General features: G+C 31.6%; 1 protein-coding gene across 1 annotated transcript; it reads right to left on the reverse strand.

Annotated features, from left to right (window-relative positions):
- Window positions 1-3,677: 3,677 nt before the first annotated feature.
- Window positions 3,678-6,364, reverse strand: LOC133178646 (ubiquitin carboxyl-terminal hydrolase 16-like). Its single transcript, XM_061313371.1, has 10 exons — window positions 6,356-6,364; window positions 6,050-6,168; window positions 5,806-5,899; window positions 5,639-5,663; window positions 5,448-5,536; window positions 4,879-4,950; window positions 4,646-4,778; window positions 4,335-4,417; window positions 4,139-4,228; window positions 3,678-4,029 (listed from the first exon to the last, which is right to left on the reverse strand). Exons 1-10 carry the CDS (start codon window positions 6,362-6,364, stop codon window positions 3,682-3,684), a joined length of 1,062 nt encoding a protein of 353 aa, XP_061169355.1. The 3' UTR covers window positions 3,678-3,681.
- Between the last annotated feature and the right edge of the window lie 16,820 nt (window positions 6,365-23,184).

The raw sequence follows: 23,184 nt of genomic DNA on the forward strand, positions 1-23,184 counted from the left end.
CATAAATTGTAGGAAATTAAAAGCTACTGTTTGTCTAGTATTTTCCAGTAAATATTATTTTTCATTACATTGTAAAAATATATCCAACCATTCTTAAAGAATTTTAATTCTAGTACATACATGTATATACCCCTGTGCCTTTATTATTGGTTGTCCGTCTTTTGTTATGACTTTTTTTATCACGTTCAGTAAGCGAAAATATTCCTTAACTATATGACTGGCTATAAAGTTTTATGTCCTATAGCTGTGCAATAAAATTTGAAAATTTTATATGCTTTGTCCCGGAGTCTTGATTTTTTTTTAATTTTTTTTTTTTTTTTGTCGTTAATTGTTGTTTCTTTCCTTTAACACTTCGCCTTGTCTCTGCTTCCGCATGCACATTTTATCTTTTTTTGTATTTAATAGATATAATAGATCATATCGTAAATTTTTGAGATTTTCATCCTTAGGTTTACCTGGGGCTCTAAGTAGTGTGTTTTTGTCGTGAAATACGTGAACAATACATTTTATGAATTGATTTTATTTGATTATGAAGTACAGTCTTGATCTCTATACATACAAAATGTGAAAGTTAAGATCCTGGTCACTTCTGTGGTTCTAATTTAGGTAAATATTAAAGTCTCCAATCAACACTCATTCCTAGGTTGGTAGGGCGCGACAAAACAGGGGATGAATTTTATATAGGCATATATAGGAAATATCTAAAAATAAGTCATCTCAAGGAGAGCATAGATTTTATAAGCCATTTAATATAGAAACATATTTTTAAAGAAGCATCCTCAGATAGTGCAGATTCAAATTTATACAAATCACGACTCCTGGGGATAGGACGGGGTCACAGCAGGGATCAAACGTAGCATCCCGAGGTAGAATTAAAATTCATTCAAACAAGTAATAACTTTTCAAATAGCTTGCCGGACTATAAAGCAATCAATGTATAAGCATGATAAACATTTCTGTCCAATTGTTTTGTTGTTGTTGTTAGGGGGTGGGTTGGAGTTTAGAAAGCACTTTCCTACCTAAGTATATTTTCTGTGTTTCCCATGGGAGTGAGGGTGGGTGGAAGGACATCTTTAAACTCTGAAAATCCCAAGGTGGATGCGAGCGATATAGTATCAGAATCATCATCAATATTTGGCCAATTCTTCCTTTTAAGAAGTTTTTGTATGTTTCATTTTAATTATTTAAATCCTTAAATAGCGTGTGATATGACTTCTTATATTTTCCCAACATCAAGGATATGTTACTTGTTTTCCAAAGTTCGTGAACAAACTTTAATTCCATTGAGAAATCATTTCCATTCAATAGAATAAAAAAAAAGGCGCGAAGATTTACTCGTGACATTTTGAGCGAAAAAATTGTGTCACCCGCTTCCTGGAAGACAAACGGACTGATCCTGTGGTAAAGAACAGCAGAAAAAAAGTAACACCGACAAACTGTATAGGGAATCGCATTTTTAGAACAGCTGCATGCAAAAAAGTAAAGCAATGAAATGCATCAACATTTTGCATCCGTAATATTATAGTTTCTTCTGTTAAAATGCAGGTAACAAATTTCGATGTATACCAGCTTGCAAAAAATTTAGCTGCCTAACTGTGACCACGTAGTTTCGCACAAAAAAAAAAAAAAAAAAAAAAGATCCTTACAGTGTAACTAGCTGCCTGACGCTCGTGGCATCAGGCAATCATGACCCTTGGAGTTGGATGTGGCAAAAAATACCTGATCAAAGTTCTACTTAAAAAAAAAATATTTAGGAAAAAGAATCTGCTGTTGAAGACCAGAAGGGCCATAGTTACCCAGGTAAGCGTTGTGGTCCATGGGCATCTTTTTTCGTACAGCGATTTCCCTTCTTTATCTGATTTGTTATAAAGTGCATTTACCTCTAGATCGTAATTACTTTGATGACAGTATACATGTACATGTATATTGAAAAAAAAAAAATCAGAAAACTGAGATCTATTTCACGATGCAATAATTCTTCAGACTAAGACGACCTTCAGCTAGAAATTTTGATTTCGCAGTGCGTCATAATACTTTTAATTACTAATATGTGTTTTTATATATCTGACACAAAATACAACATGTAAAACTATGTAAAATATCGATAGCTATTTCAAACAAAGAAGTGAAACGTTGATTAAATACCCAACCTCATCTCCCTCGAACCCCCTCCCACCAAATTAAAGATAACAATAATAATCACAGAAAATGAGGAATTGTATCTACACAATTTTAAAAAAAGAAGACAAATTTGTTAGTTTAATAACTGAAAAATCAGCATCATACCATTTTCGAAACCAATCCAAGATACAAGTTGCACATCTTTTATGTGTGAAAATCAATGTGCAAAGTTTCTATATGAACATTACACGTAGATGTACGTGTGAGATATGTGCTTTATTTATAACAAAAATGTTGAAGAAAATTTCAGCAATGGAAACAAAAAAATATAGCCCCTTTTTTCTTAATAAACAAATTATAAGATCCAAGTACACATTTTCATGGCGTATACAATCATTGTGCAAGTAAAACAATGTGTAAGTGAAGCTGTTGAAGATTTTTTATATATAGCGAAGACATCCTATCAGTGTGAGTGGGCAGACGGAAGGCCAAAAGGAAGGATCGATTACTAGTTTTGAGGACACTACTGAGGTAAAAAAGTTATCGGAAATGAATTTCGGTCGGCCACTCTTCACATTTCTAGACGATTACAAGGGAAAATAAAAATAACTATCTTAATTGCACAGCGAATTCAAAATATATTTTGTAGACTTTGATACTATTGAAGTTTAACTTAATTTTAAAGATAAACAAAACTGTCTGATTTGCTTTTAATAAGGTGGCAGCCTATGCACCAAAAATATTTAAAATGATATATTAGAACAAGTTTTTTTTTCTCATTTTGTAGCAGATCAAGAATTATTCGCAGATTTATTCTTCTACATACTTACAATGAGTTTTTAAAACAGCACACGAAAATAACATTCCGCAAATTATTTCTTTCTGACATTTTGCAACATTTACAGCATTTATACCAACAAAAATATGTAACCATAATATTTTCAAGCAGGCCAAAAAACAGCAATTTATGTTTTACCTCACTTCAGTTAGTAAATAAACAGTTACACATACAAGTACAGAAGTTTATTTATAATTGCATAATTAATTATATATCGTTGATAAATAAATACACATATTCAATGCAGATGTCTGTTATTGCTCATTGAATAATAGATAATACAACAACCAGAAGTTTCTGATGAGACTGTAACTCGATTGGATTGAAAATCGTGATTGAAACTTTGGCAACAGCAAAGGCAAATACTTCACATTTTAAGTGCATTCAAGATTTGTAATTGTTATTCACTACTTAAAAAGACATCAGTCAATCAGAAAAAATATTCCAATAAGCATATGAACTCATTTTGTATACATTAGATAATTCATATTACTTTTCGATAAATGTGCAATATTATTATCCCAGTCACGCTTCCGAAAAAAAGAGGAATGTCTTGATATATGAAAAGAAGTGGTGGAAACTTTATACAAGTATTCTTATATGGAAATTTGCTCGCTGACAGAATAAGGTGAAGAAGCTGAGTTCCCTTTTAAAAATTAGGAATGTTTTGTATGCCACCGACAAATTGACAGAAATAGTCATTCCACCTTTCACATGTACAATTATTGCACTTCGTAAAATAAGATATAGGCGTCCTTATGGCATAGAGCTTCACCGGCATTCGCCGAACGAACATAATCATCGCTCACATAAAACCAGTTATCCCTAACGTTGCATCGATCCAAGTATCCCGAATCATCTTGCTGATCACGCTTTTCCCTCAACAAATCTTCTACTCTAGTTTTTAATTCTTCCAAATCTCCTGTCGATCTATTGAGATGTTCTTGCCACTTTTTAACGTCATGTTTCCGTGTGGTGTTAACGTATGCATAATAATGACCACCCCATAGGGCACCAGAGTGAACAATTACGGCATACAGTTCGTAATTCAAATCTTTCGTTGAGAGTTCCTGAAAAATTCTCTAGTTTATACAAATGTACATATCTTATTACTTTCCAAGTACATGTACAACATACATGTTTCTTTGTTAAATAATTAAACAAAGAATGTTTACATACTGTGTTTGCAACTGAACAAAACTTGGCCATATTGAATCTCCTAGGATACCGTACACATGTTGTGTCTTTGGTAAGGTTGTTGAAATCATTCTGAAAGTTAAAAAAAGGCGTTGCTTGGGTAATCTGACAATTGTTTTACCACTTTGAAGGATAAAAAGGTTATAAATAATTTACGTAAAAAAAAAAATGGAATTACCATTTTAAATCTGTTTATGTGTATCACAAGAACAGGAGGAGGTTGAAACACCAACATTCGTCTGTAAGCTTTTCCTGATCCCTCTTAATGTATATAATTTACAATCTATTATGTATTTTTCTCATTTCGAAAAATTGTTTACATGTAGTTAAGTTTCAAAATGTAATTTATCGCAAAACCAAATCACCATATATTGAAATATGATTTGAACAAGCATTTCGGTTTACTGATTTGTCTTGCTGATTGACGAGTAATTCGAATTATTTGTAAGACACAATGTCCAAAGTACGAGAGAATGAGGAAATAATTACCTATATTGCAAATTCGACAGGAGAGACTACTCTCATCATAGTCTTCTATCTGTATCAAGTCTGCTAAACCCTTTTCAATGTCGTTTTGTGGTTCCTCCGAAGAAATTGTTTGTAAACCATGATGTGGTAATTTCTAAGGAAGAATGATAGTGTAGAGAGAAGATTTCTTTTGTTCTATATAATTTTACTACTGCTTAAATAACCGTTATTTCTCAATAATAAATAACTCCTACATCGAAATTACGTTCCAGCTCTTCAATAATTGGAATGCTTAAAGTTGTAAATTCCTCAAAGTCAACCTCAACCTGAGAAGAAAAAAAGTGTTTTTTTTTAGTATGTTTGTAAACCGTCCCTAACAAAAATTTACTATAATTAACTATAGTAAAAACTTTTTTTTACCTTCATTTAGTGTGAAACTTAACTCTGGACTTTTTTTTTGAAGTGTCAAAGCTTAAAATCTCTTATATTCGATAACAGTACTGTAAAATGTGGAAATAATTTGCAAATGTACCAATAATAATTCCATTTAACAAAGATATATGCATGTATGAATTTCAGAACAAAAAAATATATATAACAATCTGAAATACATAGTAAAAATACTTCAATTTACTGTAGTAAAAACTATAGTTGTAGTTTACTATAGTATTTTTTTAGGAGTAGTGCGTTGATAATTTTATAGCCTTTTAAGAATCAAATTAGGAATTAAGGAACTATGTTTTGATCATGCATGAACCAGCTTACATGCAAACGTGCTTCAGCGTAATTAATGACAGCAGGAAAATAGAAAAAAAATTCTTACGTCACAACAGGAATCATAAACGTAGATGGTTATGAAAAACCCGGTGAACAGATTTTTTACACTTATACCATTTTGATCAGAGTCATAATCTAAAAATGTAGAACAATTGTAGAACTTTTAAAATTGCAAAACATCTACGAAGCACATCAAATAAAGAATTTGACACAGAAATTCATATACAGTTTGAATACCTGCTGATTGCAATGTTCCATTTTCCTGAAATAAATATAAAGTTATCGAGAATGATTTGATATTTTTATTAAACTGAATCAAATGTTTTGTATAAAACAATTATTTATTTTACATGTTTTTTTTTAAAGATTATATGTGCATTTGTGATACAGGGTATATCACTCACACTAACAGTTCGGAGTTCATCAAATAATCCTCCCAGTAACGTATTTAACAATTCGTAACTATCCTCTTGTGTTCCTCGACCAAATTGATCGTTTCTGAAATAAAATTACATAAAATACTGACTTCCATTATGCTGAGTTAGTGAAGTTTCCATACATTTGCAATACAACAAAAGTTGAACAGGCATTTACGTTGTACGTATTTGATATAACTATACAACATAATTTATGGATAATGGTGCTCACATGTTCCTAACAGTATTCAGAACATCCGTTAATTCCTGAGAGTGGTTAGTATTCTTTTTCTCCAGCAAATCTAAAACCCTTTCCGTCAGTGTTGAAGTATCAATGCTTGAAAGGGATTTCTTCGAACAAAATAACATATGAATAAGAAAAATACACATGTGTAACGATGTATTGGTGGGAAAATTCAAAGCTCTATCACCAAATAAAGCCCCACATGATTAAATCTTAAGAATATATAAGGAAATTTCATCAAACATAATTTCAAAATTTTGTATCTGGATTATTTTAGATTGTGTATGTTTTTACCAAATCCATATTGTAAAGCCAAAAAATGGTTCAGGTTATATACGATGTGTGAAAAATCTTACCTTCATGCAGGAAAGAGCATCTTTAAAGGATTTGGTAAAGTACAATGCCTAACATAGAAAGAACAAGAAAAAATGAATATAATTATGAATATAATTATTTTTGCGCTGTAATTAGTCTATTTCTAATTAAATACACAGCCTCTGGACCATAATCGCAAACATATTTACATACGTCAAACTTTAAATTGATGTATCTTTAGAATATAACAAATTTCCAGCATATCTTTGTATTTAAAAATTAAACAAACTTGCACATTCTTTAACACATGTGCAATTTTCAAAATTTAAATTTTGACCTAAGTCTTTTCTATGGTTTCTTACTTGTAGCGTTGAGTTGAAGAAACAAGTATTACCAAGATTTTTATTTCCCTAAAAGTATATGAAAAATGGTTTTTGCAAAAAATAATACATGTAATATCAAAATTGTCTATTCGTTAATGAAAATGTTTAGAAATATGACTAAAGAAAAGCTATAATGTAGTGAAAAGCAACAAAGTGAATGCAATACAGGAATTACATCAAAAAAGAAACTTGCCTTTGGAGGATCAAACTCTATCAAATTAATTGTTTCCACCTTTAAATGAAATATTAAGAGTGCTTTGATCAATTGATATAATACTTTTAAAAAATAAATATCTGGAAAACAAGAGGCCTATGGGCCACAACGTTCACCTGAGTCAATTTTGCCCTACTGTTCGGTATCACATTCTCTTTGTATGATGGACATGTTTTCCTATGTAAAATTTTGACCAACAATTGTTGCCTCCCCCTATATACAGGGACCCTGATTTGAAGAAAAATAAATCTACAGTACCATAGGATGCCCCCACTTGATATGGTTCATCATAGTTTTGCTGTTCTTGAGTAGAGGAGTTTAAAGATTTTTTCCAAGGTTTCCCTATTGGTTTCCCACCCCACCCTTTTGACCCATGATCTGAAAAATGAACAATTTACACAACTTCAGGAAACTTCCACATAAGTTTAAGCTTTTCTGGTCAGCAGTTAAAAAAAAAGTCTGTTATTTTTTTCCCCTATATATTTCACTGTTAAAATTTGATTCCCTTCTATGACCAATCCCTGTCCCAAGAGGACCTTGATCTGAAAAAAATATCTACTCTACCCAAGGAAGCTTTTACCTAAAATTAATCTTTTGGTCCAAGCTTTTAGAGAAAGAATTTCATTCAGCATTTTAGTATAAAACGTTGATTCCTTATTGTAGCCCCAGCCTATTCCCGGGGCTATGTTTCGAACAACTTAGAATCTACTCTACCTCAAAAAGTTTCCAAATAACTTTCAGCTTTTCTGCACAATAGTTTTTGAGAAAAAAGATTTTTAAAGATTTTTCCTATATATTTCAGTTTAAAACTTTGATTACATATTTTGGCACCACTCTCCTCCCGGGGAGAATCTTCACTACCTCAGAAACATGAGAAAGGTTCCATATAAGTTTAAGCTTTTCTGGCTTAATGGTTCTTGAAAAGAAGATTTTTTAATGGTCCAAGCCTAATTTTCTTTTCCTGATTATCTCTCTTTGGAAAGGGGTTTGCACCTCCATTTCAAGAAGTTGGAATCCCCTTTACCTAGGGATGCTTTGTACTAACTCTGGTTAACTCTGCCTATAGGTTATTGAGAAAAACTTGCGAATGTGAAAAAAATTACAGACGGACGGATAGAGGTACAGCTAGACGGACGACGGACAACGGGTTATCAGAAAAGCTCACTTCAGCTTTCAGCTCTGGTAAGCTAAATGGCAAGGTAATGAATATCTTGATGATATACATTGAATTAATATTTTGTATAAAGGACTGCATGTAAAGTGTAGGACGATTACTCTAAAACACATTTTAAGTAATATTCTGAAATAATCTGTTTTTTAACTACTTTATATATTTACCTCATTTACCACACTCTGCTTTGCATCATCCTGCAATCCTTCTGTGGCTGTTTTCTTTGATTTTGATTTTTTCTAAAAGATTTATTTTGGAAGTCTATGAACATATTCTTTAAAGTTTTTTTCAAATTTAGTATTTTAGATTTATGTATGACTTATATCACTGCAGTTTTACCTTGCGTTTCTTTCCTTGTCTTTCTGATTTATGTGGGGTATCAAGGCCAACACCTTGCTGAATCCTTCTCGGCTAAAAATAAAAAAAAAAACAACAAGATTTAATAACAAACAAAAGGGCGCTTTTATGAGCAAATAACTACAACTTATATCAAATTTGAATGCTTATATATCTGAATCTGTTAAGTCATCATTAAGTGCATCTACAATGTATCACAAAGACCACAATATATACAATGTAAGTATTTATCGTGGTTGTAATTTTATTTAGGAACTTACAAAAATAGCTTTCCAGATCAGAATAATTAGGTACCCAATGACTGAGAAAGTTGCAGATGTGATTAATACATCCTGCTTGATTGAATTATAAGCTTCAGAGGTATCTTTAGACGCTTATCAAATTTAAAGATTGAATAAAAATAAATATTACGGAATCAGGAGTTTACCTCCTCGGTTTGGGTGCACTTGTTCTCTGCTGCATATAAAATCTGTGTATATTTTTCCGATGTTTCAGGGAGTGTTGTCTGCAAGGCTATCTAAAAAAATAAATTACAGAGGAAATTTGGAGAAAGATACAAAAAGAAGACACTTAAATCGACTAACGTCGTACTGAGTCATTTTTTTCTACATTTGTACAATGTAATTCTACATGTTATGATGTTCTGTACCTTTGTATGTTAATTGATACTAGATGTGTGGGTGTTTCTTTACAAAGATCTAATACAAATCCCTTTGTATAGAAAAGTGAGATACTCGCTTTGTAATACATATTTATACTGAAGAACCCAAGACATGTTGTCTAAGGCAAATAATGAGTCAGACGTTAATGTTCTATTCTACTCAATGAAATGAAAAAAACAACAACAAAACATCTTCTTTTCAAGGGCATTTAAGAGTAAATATTATAGAAATAAGCCATATCAATAATAAAAAAAAGAATATTTTATGGTTGTCATTGCTGCACAAATGTAAACAAGTCAACTGTACTTTATGTTATGTACACTATTGCAGATTTTCGGCAGTAAATTGATACAGGAAAAATAAAGACATTTAAAAAAAAAAAATATAAACGCGGAATGAACAATTAAGTTATGTCTCCGAAGAATGGGGATTTTTTTATGATTTCATTCCATCAATTCTGATTCTTTTTATGCACCCAAAATCAAAGATTCGGAGACATATCGGTCATTCTACGATAAATGGACCAATTCAGAGTGAAAAAAAACACGAACAAAATAATTGTTTCAAATAGCAAAATGAACATCATAATTCTCTAAAGCACCTTTCAGTGCACTTGAAAACAAAGAATTGTCCACAAATCTGCAGCTGGCTTCGTTAACTTTTTACAACATTTTCAAGATACCATCGATTTCAAGGTGATGTTACGGAAGTTAATAGCGATTCTCTGTAACCACTTAAACTTCTTTGCCACGCATGGTCACCGATTTTGATGAAACTTTGCCCATTATTACAACTTGACACCAGAAACATATATCAAATAAAATTTCGTTGCTATGTGTCTTGGTTGCCATGGTAACAGCCAGAAAAGTTGAAAAAATTGAGATTTTCAGCTACTTCAAATCTTTATTAAGCCTTAATAAAGACTAAGAAAAACAAACAAACCATTCTCCCAAAAACATGACACCTTGTTGCCACTTATGCTATAAAGAAACTATTTAGAATTTATCTCTAAGTAAGTGGTAACCATGGGTACATTTGGAATACATTTTAGATGCTGAAAAATGCTGAAAAACGCTCAATATTCACAAATGATAGATGTTACATGGTCAAACTCAATCAACAAACTAAGAAAAACAATGAAAAATATTTGACCTTATGTTATTAGGTATTGGCAATATTATTCTAAAAATAGCTTTCATGGTTGCCATGGTAACACAGTGTCACCATGCAAAATCTGTTGCTATGATTGGGTTAATGCTACTATCTCGAGGAAAAACAATAAGATTCATGATTGGCACATATACATCCTTAGGACCTTGCAACACAGACAACATAAGAAAAATTGAGATTAATTGTTACTTTGCAGTGTAACCATGGAAACAATGTACTAGTTGTTTAAAGTGATATCTTTTTGCTGCTTTAGGAATTTACTAACCTTTTAATCGAGAAACTTTTTATTTGACTCACCTTGAATAGTACTTATCTGGCAGAACTAAAGTTGAATATCATATATTGATAAAGTTTGTTGAAAAATACAACACTGTTGCTATGGTTACCAAGAAGAGAAAATGTTCGATTTTGTTAATTTTATGTCAATATTAGACCCTTTGTGCCAGTTTTTTGCATCCAGTTAGAGAATGGGTAGTAGTCAAAATTGAAAATCAGGTTAGTTGTTCACATATATCAATCATTAAAGTTTTGGGAATCTACATACAAAGGGTACGTATCCAAGGAAACAGAGTATTTTTCAGATTTTTATGCATGTTTTTTCGCCTTATTTCCATAGCAACGCACTATTTAAAGAATTGAAATTGAATTTTTTGGAATGTGAAAATTAGGGTCACACCAACGCCTTTAAAAATTGATCATCAGTTATATAAAAATATGCTTTTAAAAAAGATAGGATAAGATTAAAACACTAAGAGAGTAAATTCAAAATCCCTTCGTGGTATTAAAACCATGGCAACCATTGCCAATCTATAAGAAATATCATATTTCGTCCTTGGTATATGTTACAAGGATCTCTTGTCTATTATTTGCTTGCCTTTCAACCTATAATTGTTTTTCATTTTTAAGTGTATGACTTTATAAGTTTAAATGAACAAAATCATTACTTTTGAATACTTTGTTTCCATAGTAACGTTTGTTATAGTTGATTTATCAAACATGTTTGTCATGCATTTAAGACATCAGGCCTTCAACTTTCAGAAACAGTCATTGCCACTTGTTTGCTTTGCTGCAAACGTTAACTGTGGGACTCTGAACATGTTTAAAAATGCCATTTTTCAAACTTTAGGACATGTTGCTATGGTAACCATGACACATAGCAACCCATTTTTGCCTGATTTGAGTTTACGGTATCAAAGACTTTTATCATAGAGAGTTTGGAGAAATTCTGAGACTATGCGTGCCACAGCTCCTATATAAAAGTTCAAGTCATTACAGAGAATGGCTCTTAATGCTTGATCAAGCTTTATTATTTTTTAAATAAAGCTGAATTTGACCAATTTTTCGTTTCTGATGTTCAGTAAAGAACGCTAAAGTATGATTCATGAAGTTTCGCATGAATCCGAATTTAAATTAAATTTTCGGGAAAAATATCGTTACGGAAGTTAATCGTTACGGAAGTTTATTCCCAGCAATAAAAGTTAAAATTCTCTTCAATAGTTAAAATTAAAGTTTGTTTTAGGATATTAAACAAAAGTATGAAGCATTTCACTCCCAAAATATTCAAAAATTTTATACCTTAAATGGAAAAACTTTTTTGAATTACCCTTACGGAAGTTAAATTTTTAAGAGAGACAACTGTTTTTGTCTAATTCATTTTGCTATGTCGAAAATGTAATCGTGTAAAATAGCTGACTCGCAACTAGATTCGATGATATAAGGTTCCGTGGTCACTTTCAGATAAGTTTCAGCTCTTTTTGAAATCTGCATTCTATGCGGGAAATTTAAAACAAAATCGTTCAGGAAGTTAATCGATTTTAAGCGACATGCTTATAAATTCGCATGAAAGGAGATATATGTATTTCTTTGCCAGAAGTGGTTTGATTTCTTTTTATATAGGATAAAAGACATTTTTTAACATTCATTGCACTATATTCGGAACGATTTTACGGCTGAAAATTTTATCTTGAAATTTGTATATAAATGAAGCGACATTAAGATTTGCAGTGGAATACGTTTTTCAACATTACATTATGTTCATATCATAACTTTAACTGCATATATATCGGTGAATATTTACAAAACCATGTGTGTATTTTAAGTCATAGAGTTGGAATCGACCTTTAAATTTATAATTAAGATATTACAATGGTAAATTTGCAAGCGACATAAAAAAAAATTCTTAATTGGTCATGTTTTTGTAGAATTACTGATATATCTTTTAAGTCTGTCCTTTAGTTTGTCTGCTGTTAATCTGTTTTTCTGCAAAGACTTAACCTTGACCATAGCTTTTGAATTGTTGAATGTTCGGACTTTTAGTTTTCATTTGTGTATTTCTTTTCACAAGACCTTTCTCTTGGTACCAACATATTTAACCTTTTGACTTGGAGTTTGACCAACTTTTGCAAAAATGTACCAAATTTAACCTTAGCCACAACTTTTGAATAGATGGAGCTAGGGCTTTTATGATTCACATGTACAAGTATATTTTATGTATCCAGTGTGTCCAGATCTTGTTGTGGGTAGCAACATTTCGACCTTTTGAGCTTGACATTTGAATGTATTTACTTTTGAAAAATTTCAACCCTGGCTATAACTTTCGAACGGTGGGTGCGTGGACTTTCATATATCACATTGTTTTGCTTGTAACAAGACAATTAAGTGGGTACCACATTCGTAAAAAAAAGCCCCCCCCCCCTATATTTTTATCTGATGAAATTGACCATGGATTATGACCTACTTTTTTTCAAAATCATAAACATTAGCCATAATTTCTGAATGCTTGTTTCTAGGGGTATTATGTTTCAAGTGCGTGTTTTTGTGACAAGACCCTTCTTTTGGGCATAAATATTTTTGTAACTCTTGACATTGGTGTTTGACCTGCAGTGAAAAAAAACCCACTTTAACCATAGCCCTGAGATGCAATACAGGGACTTTGTATTTTTTAAACACATCTCGTTCTAAGCGTCTTTAAAATTGTATGTGGTTTGCCTTTGTGCCGAAGATTTATTTGATATTCACTACTCCTTTAGGTTGTAAAGAATAATAAGACAACTTCTTAAGAAAAAAACTTAAGTTTTGGGTAGTGGGCAAGCATTTAAATGTGGTTTTATACATTCTTTCTATAAAAAGGCTGTTCCATGCGTGTTTTAATTAGCATTTGTAAGCGCCCATGTCTAGTCTTTACTAAACTGTATTTGTGTAACAGACATCACTAACATATCTAAGACTTACTTCCTTTGTGCAAATAGAAGTTTTAGTTCGTAGCTGTTCTTCTTTTTCAGCTGCAATGTTTTCAATGAAATATTGCTGAAAAAGCATCATGAACATGACATGAAACACATTAAAGCAAAATGTTCATTTCTATAAATCCTGATACTTCTAAAAGCAAATGAAGCTTGTGGTTTAAGTGAATTTGAAAAATGTCTATAAATTTACATGCCTGATTAGTATTCCGTTGTGTGCCGTCATTTTCTCGTAATACCATTAACGGAATCTATATTTATAGTAGTATTAGTGCATTATTAGTAATGGTAATGTCTGGTCTAGGAATTAAAATCGTACAGTGTTAGATCATCGAATTAAAGCACAGATAAACTTCAGAAGCAGTGCAAATTCTATGATTTCAATATTTTATGATTGAGAGTTAAGTGGTTAAGTTAACCTAAGTGGTTGAACAAAATAAAATTTATGCAAAAGCTTTTACCATTAAATCTCATATATTTACATTCACTTAAGATTTTTCCATAATTTCTTGTAAAAACTACTTCTTCCATCAATCAGTAAAAGCTGTTAAGCTAGTTAGAACAGGTTATTCAAGCCGCCTGTATATTTTTTCTTAACAGGGTACTTTTCAATCAATGAAGCATACAATGGCATACATAAAATAATTATCTTAACATGAATATTTATACAGACAATTTAACCAATAAATTGTATTTCTATGTATATAAGTATGTTTAGGAAATGTGAGTTGCAGCAATTGCCTATATACACATATAAAAAAGTCGATTGGAAAAGGAAACATTTCTAAAATTTTAAAATAAAAAATCCTAATAATGGCATCTTTTTTTTTTTTTTTTTTTTTTTTTTTTTTTTTTTTAATATCTCATTGTTATTATGTAGAAAAATCTATAAGTAAGAGTTAAAGATTAACCCTTTCCTAATATAAAAAATACAAATATGTAATACATTGGGTAAACTAGAAATTGTTCAACATATCTGTTTTTACCCTACTGAAATTAAATATTAGTATACAAGTCTAGATCAACGGTTTTAATCTCAAGCATGTTGTTCCAACAGCTAATCTAAGAAAGGTGATTATGGAATATCCTGAAAGCAATTGTGTTAAAAACAACAAATTTATAAATATGCATGTGAAAACTCATCATTTTCTTTCCATAGAGCTTTAACTTTGTATTATTATTTACTCAATAATTAATATATGTCTTATGAATGTAAACCACCACTACCAAAGGAAAAATAATTATCTCTCTCAGAAAAAGACGTCCTGATGCTCACCTGTGTTTCTTCATGTTTGTCCTTACTGTGGACTTCATCTTGAAACTATCATTCAAGAAAATGATACTATTGATTAAATAAATATGGAAGTGTTTACATTAAACTAAACTGTAAACATAACATTACATTTATAGTTCAAATTAATTTGAAGGTTTCAAGGATTTATATTATTATGGTTTTGTAATAATACTATTGTATCGTTCCACAGGAGGATAAATATGTTTTGGTATATATTCATATATCTGTTGTTACTTTGCTAGTCTAGTTTTCCTTTTCTCTGTCTAGCTTTCTGAACTCTTAAGAACTCCTGATTTGAATGAATCTAGACTTGATTAAATAGTTGCTTATCACCTACAAGTATTTTGATACTTCGTTGATCAAAGTCCAATGACAATGCAATAGTGATGTGTTGTCTGGAAATATGCATTTTAAAAATGAAAAAAAAAAAATTCCTTTCTTGTACTCTTTTAAAAATGAGCGACTATTTGCGTTTCTACACTGAACTTGTACTAGAAAGAAGTTTGTGTTAATAATAATTTATACACATACATATCTAGAACTATTGTCAGAGTGGATTGTGAATACACTTAATTTTCTGTTATTGACAGATAAACTGACAGATAATCCCCCCCCCCTCCCTAAAAAAAAAGAAGAAAAAATGGATGCCTTGGTCGGTGCATATTTTTCTTATTTCATACATTGTACACATTTTTGTTACTATATTTGACATTATGTTAATATTTTATAGGAAAAACAAAATTAATGCGGCTTAATATCATTTATTCATTTTGCTTAAATAGGATGACTGTTTCAACAAGTTATTTTTATGATCTATGATGAAAGTTTGTACCATATTTAATTCACTTTATACAATTTATTAGCTACTACAGGATTTTATTATTTTGTACGATATCGCATAAATTTTAATTTAATGCAACGGTTCCTCAGTTGTTTCAAAGTTTATTTATTAAGCAATGTAAACTTTCATAATAAAATTACTACTCACTCTGATGATGTTTTCCTCATTTTCTCTGGATTTATTCTGTAATAATAAAAGAAGTATAAAAGTTAATTGTTCTCGTGACGTAAATTTCGACGAAATTATATTTTCTGAGAATTCCTGAAAGTCATTTTGTAGAATAATTTGTAGTATTATTACATTGGAGCTAACTTCAAATAGCAGTTGAATTTTGACTTATGTACATACCCTGCTTCTAGTATCTTTATGAGCCTCTATATGGAATGATTTCTAAAAGACACATATAAGCTATAATTGCTCGAAAACTGTGTGCTTGTAAGCAATGCTCTTTTTTGCATATTAATGAAAACTTGAAAATTAAACAGTTTTGTCCCTCAAATTAATGTTGTCAACCTAATTGATAGTGAAGTTATGCACGCAAGATTACCTAGGAGGCTTAAATAGTTACTGCACAAAATATATTGTATAATGAAACGTGGATTACATTTCTTGATTTCCACTTCTTTTTCCAATATATGGAAACGCATAGAAGACATAAAATCAGAAGAACAATGACTGGAATCTGCAATTATCAAAGAAGCCATGTGTGTATCTTAATAAATATACTCTCCAAAGAATAAAACTATGCTTTTTCATTTAAAAAAAAATTATATTTATGAACAAACATAGTACAGATAATACACTTACGAATACACATAGTAGGATAATGCTCAGCTGTTCCATTTTCTGCAAATAAATAAAGCGATTTAATGCAGACCCATACCAGCATCAAAGTACATATTTACATGTAACACAATGCAGACACATTTCAGCATTTAAGTATACGTTTTACACAATTAAATGTATACCTGTATTTGACAGTCAATACGTAGTAGATTCCGGAAACAGATTTATCATTACCTAGAAAGACAAGTGAAAACGAAACTATAAATCTTAAATATAAAATAAGCATTTTAACATTCTTTGTGCCGCGGGCCTATTTTGGGCCTATTTTCAAAAACTACGTTAAGTGCCATGGGCCTATTTTGGGCCTACCGTTAACTCATTACGTCACAAGTAAAACTGCATGACTATGACGTTCCGTCATCATTCTAAGTTTCGCGCCATTTTGGCCTCTTGTTGCAGAAAACAATCAATCATTTTTAAAACCAATTTAATACTGAAAATTATAAGAAAGAATTTTAATCAGATTTTTCATTTGTCTTGATCTCCAGAAAATGTAATCGATGCATTCTGATTTGAAATTATGCAAATTTATCAATATTTTCAATCCTTGTCTGCACGATAAAAGCAATACAATGCCGTAAAAGTTCCCGTAGGTTTTTTTTTCAGTAATATTTTTCCTAAAACACGGGAATAACTTTAATTTCTCTGGGTAATGGTGTTTTAATATTTATCGGACACGCGATGTCCGGCATGGTTTCAACTTTTGCCGGACATGTGTGAAAGCTACCGGCGATCGTCGGTAATCCGGCACATTTCGCCAACTCTGCAGTAGTAATGCAATATCATTGTAATTTCTGTAAATAATTTTTAAATCTAAAATCGGCATTATATATGCAGGTAATAAAGTTTAACAATTTAACATTTAAGCCTTGTAGAGATTTTTAACCGACTATAAAACCAAGTTTTATCCTCAGGAGCATCACAAATTTATGCAGAGAAATGCAGTTTACAACAGATTACATGTCGCATAATAAAAGAAATTCGGCAAATAGACAAAGAACTCTACAGATAAACATTCAATTATAGAATACAAGTAGTCAGTGCACGACATTTTCATTAAGAAAAATCAAGATGCCTTCTTTTGTGGCACATGTACATGTGCTCGTGGATGGTCCTACCCTCTTCCCCAAATACACAACACCCAGTTTTGATAGTATTTTATGAATTATATTTACCATTGTAAAAATCTGGAGGGAAAGCCAAAAAAAAAAAAAAAAAAAAAAATCGCGACTGTGTATATTTATGGTATACATGATTAACAAGATGTGTTTGTGAAACACTATGCCCCCGATGATAACACAATTCTGGTGTGGGACGTAGACTACAGTGCAATAGTTATGGTCAATGTTAAAGTTTTTCAAATGTAGGTCAAAGGTCACAGTTGAGGTCACATGATAAAAAATTTGTGTACCAATGGGTAGGTCTTGTCATAATGAACACTCATGTCAAATATTAAAGCATTACCCTTGACAGCGCAATAGTTATGGGCTAGGTTAAAGTTGACAACAGCTAGACAAACAGACAGACAGGACAAAAACAATATACCCCCGGGATCTTTCGATCCGGGGGCATAAAAAGTCTTAAGAAAAATAATTTGTGGGGGGAAACCCCCAACAAGCCCGGGGGTGTATATCGGCGAAAAAGGGGGAGGGGCATAATTGTTGGTGTTTTGTTGTTTAAATGTTGAAAACAAGGATATAATTAGGGAAAAGAAACATTTTTTTTTTCAAATTTCCTTAGCCTTTTTGTTGTCCCTTCGAGAATGTTTCGCTCGAATTAGAAAATCGCCAATTGCAGGAAAAGACTGCTTATGTCCATTGGGCAATTAGGCTCTTATTTCTGCAGAAAACGGCTGTGACATGGAACCTCTGCATGTTTATAAGTTCCCATCCAATCCCATCCATTCTGTTTGTGCATACGACCAATACAGGTTTCTTTTTGGCACGAATCATAGATTTTAACTGCGGAGAGGGGGGGGGGGGTATTATTAGCCGGGATCAGATATTTTGGCATGCTTATCGTGTCAGATTAATGTTTTGCTATTAAATTAAAGGAAGAATTATGGGAGGTATTAACAATCAGATGGCAGGCTAAATATCTTTTCGGTTGAAATCGGGGCAAGACCCCCACCCTCGCAAATACCCATAAGATCTTGATTTCCTCCCAACGTAACTTACAATGTACCTAGTAGTAATAGTCTATTTTATTTTCTAACAGCTAGGCGAAGCATTCCAAATGAAGTAGATAAATACATAAATTAACGGTTCTTTTTGCTCAATAGGTTCCACACCTCTCCAATGTAATTGTGAAAAATCATAATATACTTATATACATGTACAGTAGTAACCTTGTCATTTATCTACCATGTTATTTTAGTTGTAGGATCGCACATTAAGAGTTGCCGATCGCCAAAACGTTTGCATTGTGTACTCCTAATATTGTACTTTGACGCTTTCAGTTTGAAAAACATATTTGCAATGAAAACTTTTAAACTTTTAAGGCCGATTACTACTTACATGTAGATGCACATTGTAAGTTACAAGTTGACGGAATATTTAGTTTTAACAAATGAAATGAAGTACAAAGCACAGGCACTTGTTTTTGTGATATTTTTTTTTAACCCACAGCATAATAATAACATTGTTTTACTATGGGTTAAAAAAGTATTACAGAAACAGTGCCTGATACAAGTCATAAATATTGTAGAAAAAAAAAGTTGTAGTCAAAATACAAAAAGGACAAAATATAAGTTTTATAAATCTAAGCTTCTTCATTTGATTGAATTAAATAATCCATGTATTGCATCAGAGTTGCCGATTAAGGGTGGTAAAGACTCCGAAGAAAACGAACATTTGGAAGTAACGTACGTCTTAGTCGGTGTATTCCAAGTTATAATTTGTAAGAATACGGTTACAAAAATGTGACAGTAAAAGATCAACATACTAACGTTTGAACAAATACAACCATAACAATTATATAATTTAAAACAATACAAGTGGTTTCAGGGAAAGAAGTGTGTGTACATGTGGTTATATGTAAGGCCTATGTTCAAAAATATGTATAAGGTTTACGAACAGAAATTAACCTTTTTCAAGTCCAATCGAATTTTTATGTTTTAGAACACTTTCACTGATAGATTCCGAAAAGAATTATTTACGTATCACTGTGTTTCAATTACACTGTACTTGTATATATTTTTAACTTAACTCGTACTGCGTTCAATATATGTTGTACGTGTATACACTTGATCCACAGGTACCCTACCCAATAATTCACGTGAATTGGATATGAGGTTATATTTTTTAAATAAGAAAAATATGTAACGTCAAGTGCCTGTGACTAGATCTACTAAGAATATTACTATTAATTTTGTGCGTTCTATAAATGTATTTTTTTTTTCGAAGGGGCCTGTCGTTGTAGAATCTATTATTGTCTCTATTGTAACAATATTCTGCAAATACGAAAAAGTATACACGTATACCTTTACCTACGTACATTGTTTGTGACGTCACAGTTACGTTACATCATAGATTTAACGTAATAGAAAACTGTCACGGCACTGTACGTAATTTGAACTGGAAATCTGCACGGCAGCAAAAGGGTTAAATCACCTTTACTTTGTGTGTTTATCTTGTCTGAAAAATCTAATATTCAATCGAGATTATTTATATTAATTAAACCATAACGTGCTTTAGATGAACTATAAATTTCCTTTAAAATGTAAAATACATGACTGTACAAACTATGACATTTTTTACATAATGTTTAAAACATTTTATTAGAATAAAAAAAAAAAAAAAACTATTTTTTTCTTTCCGAGAGGTTTTCACACTTTTTCTGAAATACTCCATATGTACATTAATCCCAATACTAAAGTAAAATGAAACTAAGAAAAAAATAGGAAATTCTTAATGTTCATTCAACTTTCTCTTTCGATATGCTTTGTGTAAATTTTACTCTAGCTAAAAAAAAAATACACAGATATATTTCCAACTTATGAAACTACTTTTTAATCGATTTATATGAAAGCATCTGAAATGATTTACCTTAAAAGAGGGTGGGGGTGGATCTTAGCCTATTGTGAATTTGGTCGAGTTAAAATAAATATAAAACAGGTACCTTTACTACCCCGTTTTTATTGAATCCAAAGTATCATTCTAGTACATGTATTAGCCTTGCAGCCCTAAGAAAGGATTATCATTTTAGGGACACAACCTTACAGGAATGACAAGCTAAAATCAATTACTTAGTTTCCATCCCCGATACAATATCTTTATTTAAAGGGACTTAGACACACCCGGGGAATCGTAAACAAAAATTTGAGGAAATATTAACTTCAAATCTGTGTCCAAGCCCCTTTAAGGCCAGCCTAGATTGCATGTGTGCAGTCAATATATAATTGCGTAAAAGCTATCAGATTAATTCAAAGAAAGAAAATAAATGATGAAAACAATAAAAAAATTTCAAAATATTTATTCAATTACTCATATGCAATGTGTTATTAGATTTTCCATTTCTAAACATGACAATAAATTTTAATTGTTTATCAAAGCATTATTATCGTAAGACTTAATAAAAAAGAATTATTTAAGACTGATTATAAAAACTTAAAAGAAAATGAAAACAAAAAACCCATGGACCACAACGCTCCCCCGAGTAAATTTGACCCTGATACTCCTCCTCAATTTTGTTTTTATGGAAGTCTCAACCCATACTATGTATCAAACATAACTCCAAGCTGTCAAGACTTACTCGAATACAATCAACATTGTGTCGTTTCATTATTAAAATGACTATCATGGACCTGCTACTCTCAGGAAATGTATACATCTATTTGGTATTAGGTAAATTTTTGTCACAAAATTTAATCCCATCCTAAATCCCAGGTTCTAAAATGCTTGATATCTTGTGGAATGTATGCATATGTGTGATTAAGTGTAAATATAACTCTGTTACTCTTCAGAAAAATCGTGTTAATTTTCTAAATATTCATGTGTAAGGCTCAGAATCTATATTTTAGCCTACCTTAGACCCAGTTGACATGGTTTTAATAAATTTGAATCTACAGTAGCTTGTGATGCTTACATATTATGACTAGTACATGTAATAGCCCAGTGGTTCTCCGTAGCAGATGGATTTTAAAAGGTTTTCCTATGTTTTTCCATGACATTTGAACTCGCATAACCTGTTATTGCTTGCATTTTAATATGACCAATCAATTTCCTTTTGTAGTTAGACGACACGACTTTCCCTGCATAATTCCAAGATCCTTAGGAACCAATTTCGGTTTGAAAGGGGTGGGTAACAAATAAAGTTAAATTGCATTGACAAGCAAAAAAAAAAAAAAAATGAGAGAGAGAGAGAGAGAGACATAACTGAGGGATCGCAACAGAAAATTATCTATGGTTTCTACTTTTTAGCAAATGTTGGCAAGATGCCTTGAGACGACAGGCACAATTGGTTGAAATTGGCCAACAGGTGGTTTTTAAGAAAAAAATCGAAGATGTGCAATGTTTACAGATGGATGGATAGACAAACAGGCATGTGGATAAAAGAGCTTAAATCGACAGAATTTTAGTGAATGAATAATTCATTCTGTTGATTGGATAGGTGCTACGATACATCGCTCATCAAATTCCCCACAGGGAAGTTTTCCATCCCTGGCAACTTTCAAACATGCAAAACAGAACTCAGTTTTACAGAACGTGCAGAGCATAGATTTACAAGCTTGGTCATGCTGTAGAAGAGTTTTGCAGTTTGGACATAGACGTTTCGAAGGTACATCCTCCATATGAGAATATATAGGATATACAGGGAAATCTATTTTCATTTTGCTTTTGTGTTATATTTGATATATTTTGATAGTTATTATTATTACAAGTAAGATGTCTCTGACAATATTTGTGAAAATGTCAACAAGAAACAAATCTGAAACTATCACTGTTCAAAAGGTATGTGATTAATCTCATGAAACTATGTTTAATTATATTTTGAATCCATGGCATACAAAAAAGATACTTAACATTACATTTCAGTTAATTGCAAATGACCATTTTTTCAGACTGACGAATTTCTCAGGATATTTGAGACTTTAGCTGGAAGGGTAGGGATTGAGTTACAACACATCAGGCTAACATTTAGTGGTAGGGAATACAGACATGACCAACCGGAAGCTCGAAAAAGGATAGAGGACATAGGAATTAAGGACCGTTCTACTTTGTTTATGGTCTCAAGATTACCGGGAGGATTTCTATAATCATATGAAAGACTTTCATACGCAATATATTTATTAAAAACATCATCTAGGCAATCTGATTGAACATAAATTATGAAATGAGGAAGCCTTGATATTTGTCAAACATTTATTGACGTTTTCCATATATTGTAACATTTGCTGTTATTTAAGTAAATAAAATTGTAAAGAACAGCTGCTGGCTTCAGTTCACTGTAGGTGTACAGGTATAATCGTTTGAATGATTGTAATCGGATATCAGGTTATGCAGCTATGATATCTATAACCTGTGATTGGCTGCAAACATTTTGAGAGCACATTACGTCTTTGTCTGTTATGAGCGACTTTAAGGTTATTTCAGGTGTTAAATACATGTAATGTAGAATCTATTCAGTA

The sequence above is a fragment of the Saccostrea echinata genome, unplaced genomic scaffold, assembly GCF_033153115.1.
Source record: "Saccostrea echinata isolate AGI-Se365-2 ecotype Australia unplaced genomic scaffold, CSIRO_AGI_Sech_v1 ptg000003l, whole genome shotgun sequence".
Taxonomy (NCBI): domain Eukaryota; kingdom Metazoa; phylum Mollusca; class Bivalvia; order Ostreida; family Ostreidae; genus Saccostrea; species Saccostrea echinata.

What these genes read in the sequence shown, in the direction of transcription:
- LOC133178646 (XM_061313371.1), bottom strand. An exon ending in ATGAACTCCGAACTGTTAGT is followed by an intron (nt 5,664 to 5,805) that starts GTGAGTGATATA and finishes TATTTATTTCAG; the next exon opens with GAAAATGGAACATTGCAATC. An exon ending in TGGAACATTGCAATCAGCAG is followed by an intron (nt 5,537 to 5,638) that starts GTATTCAAACTG and finishes CTACATTTTTAG; the next exon opens with ATTATGACTCTGATCAAAAT.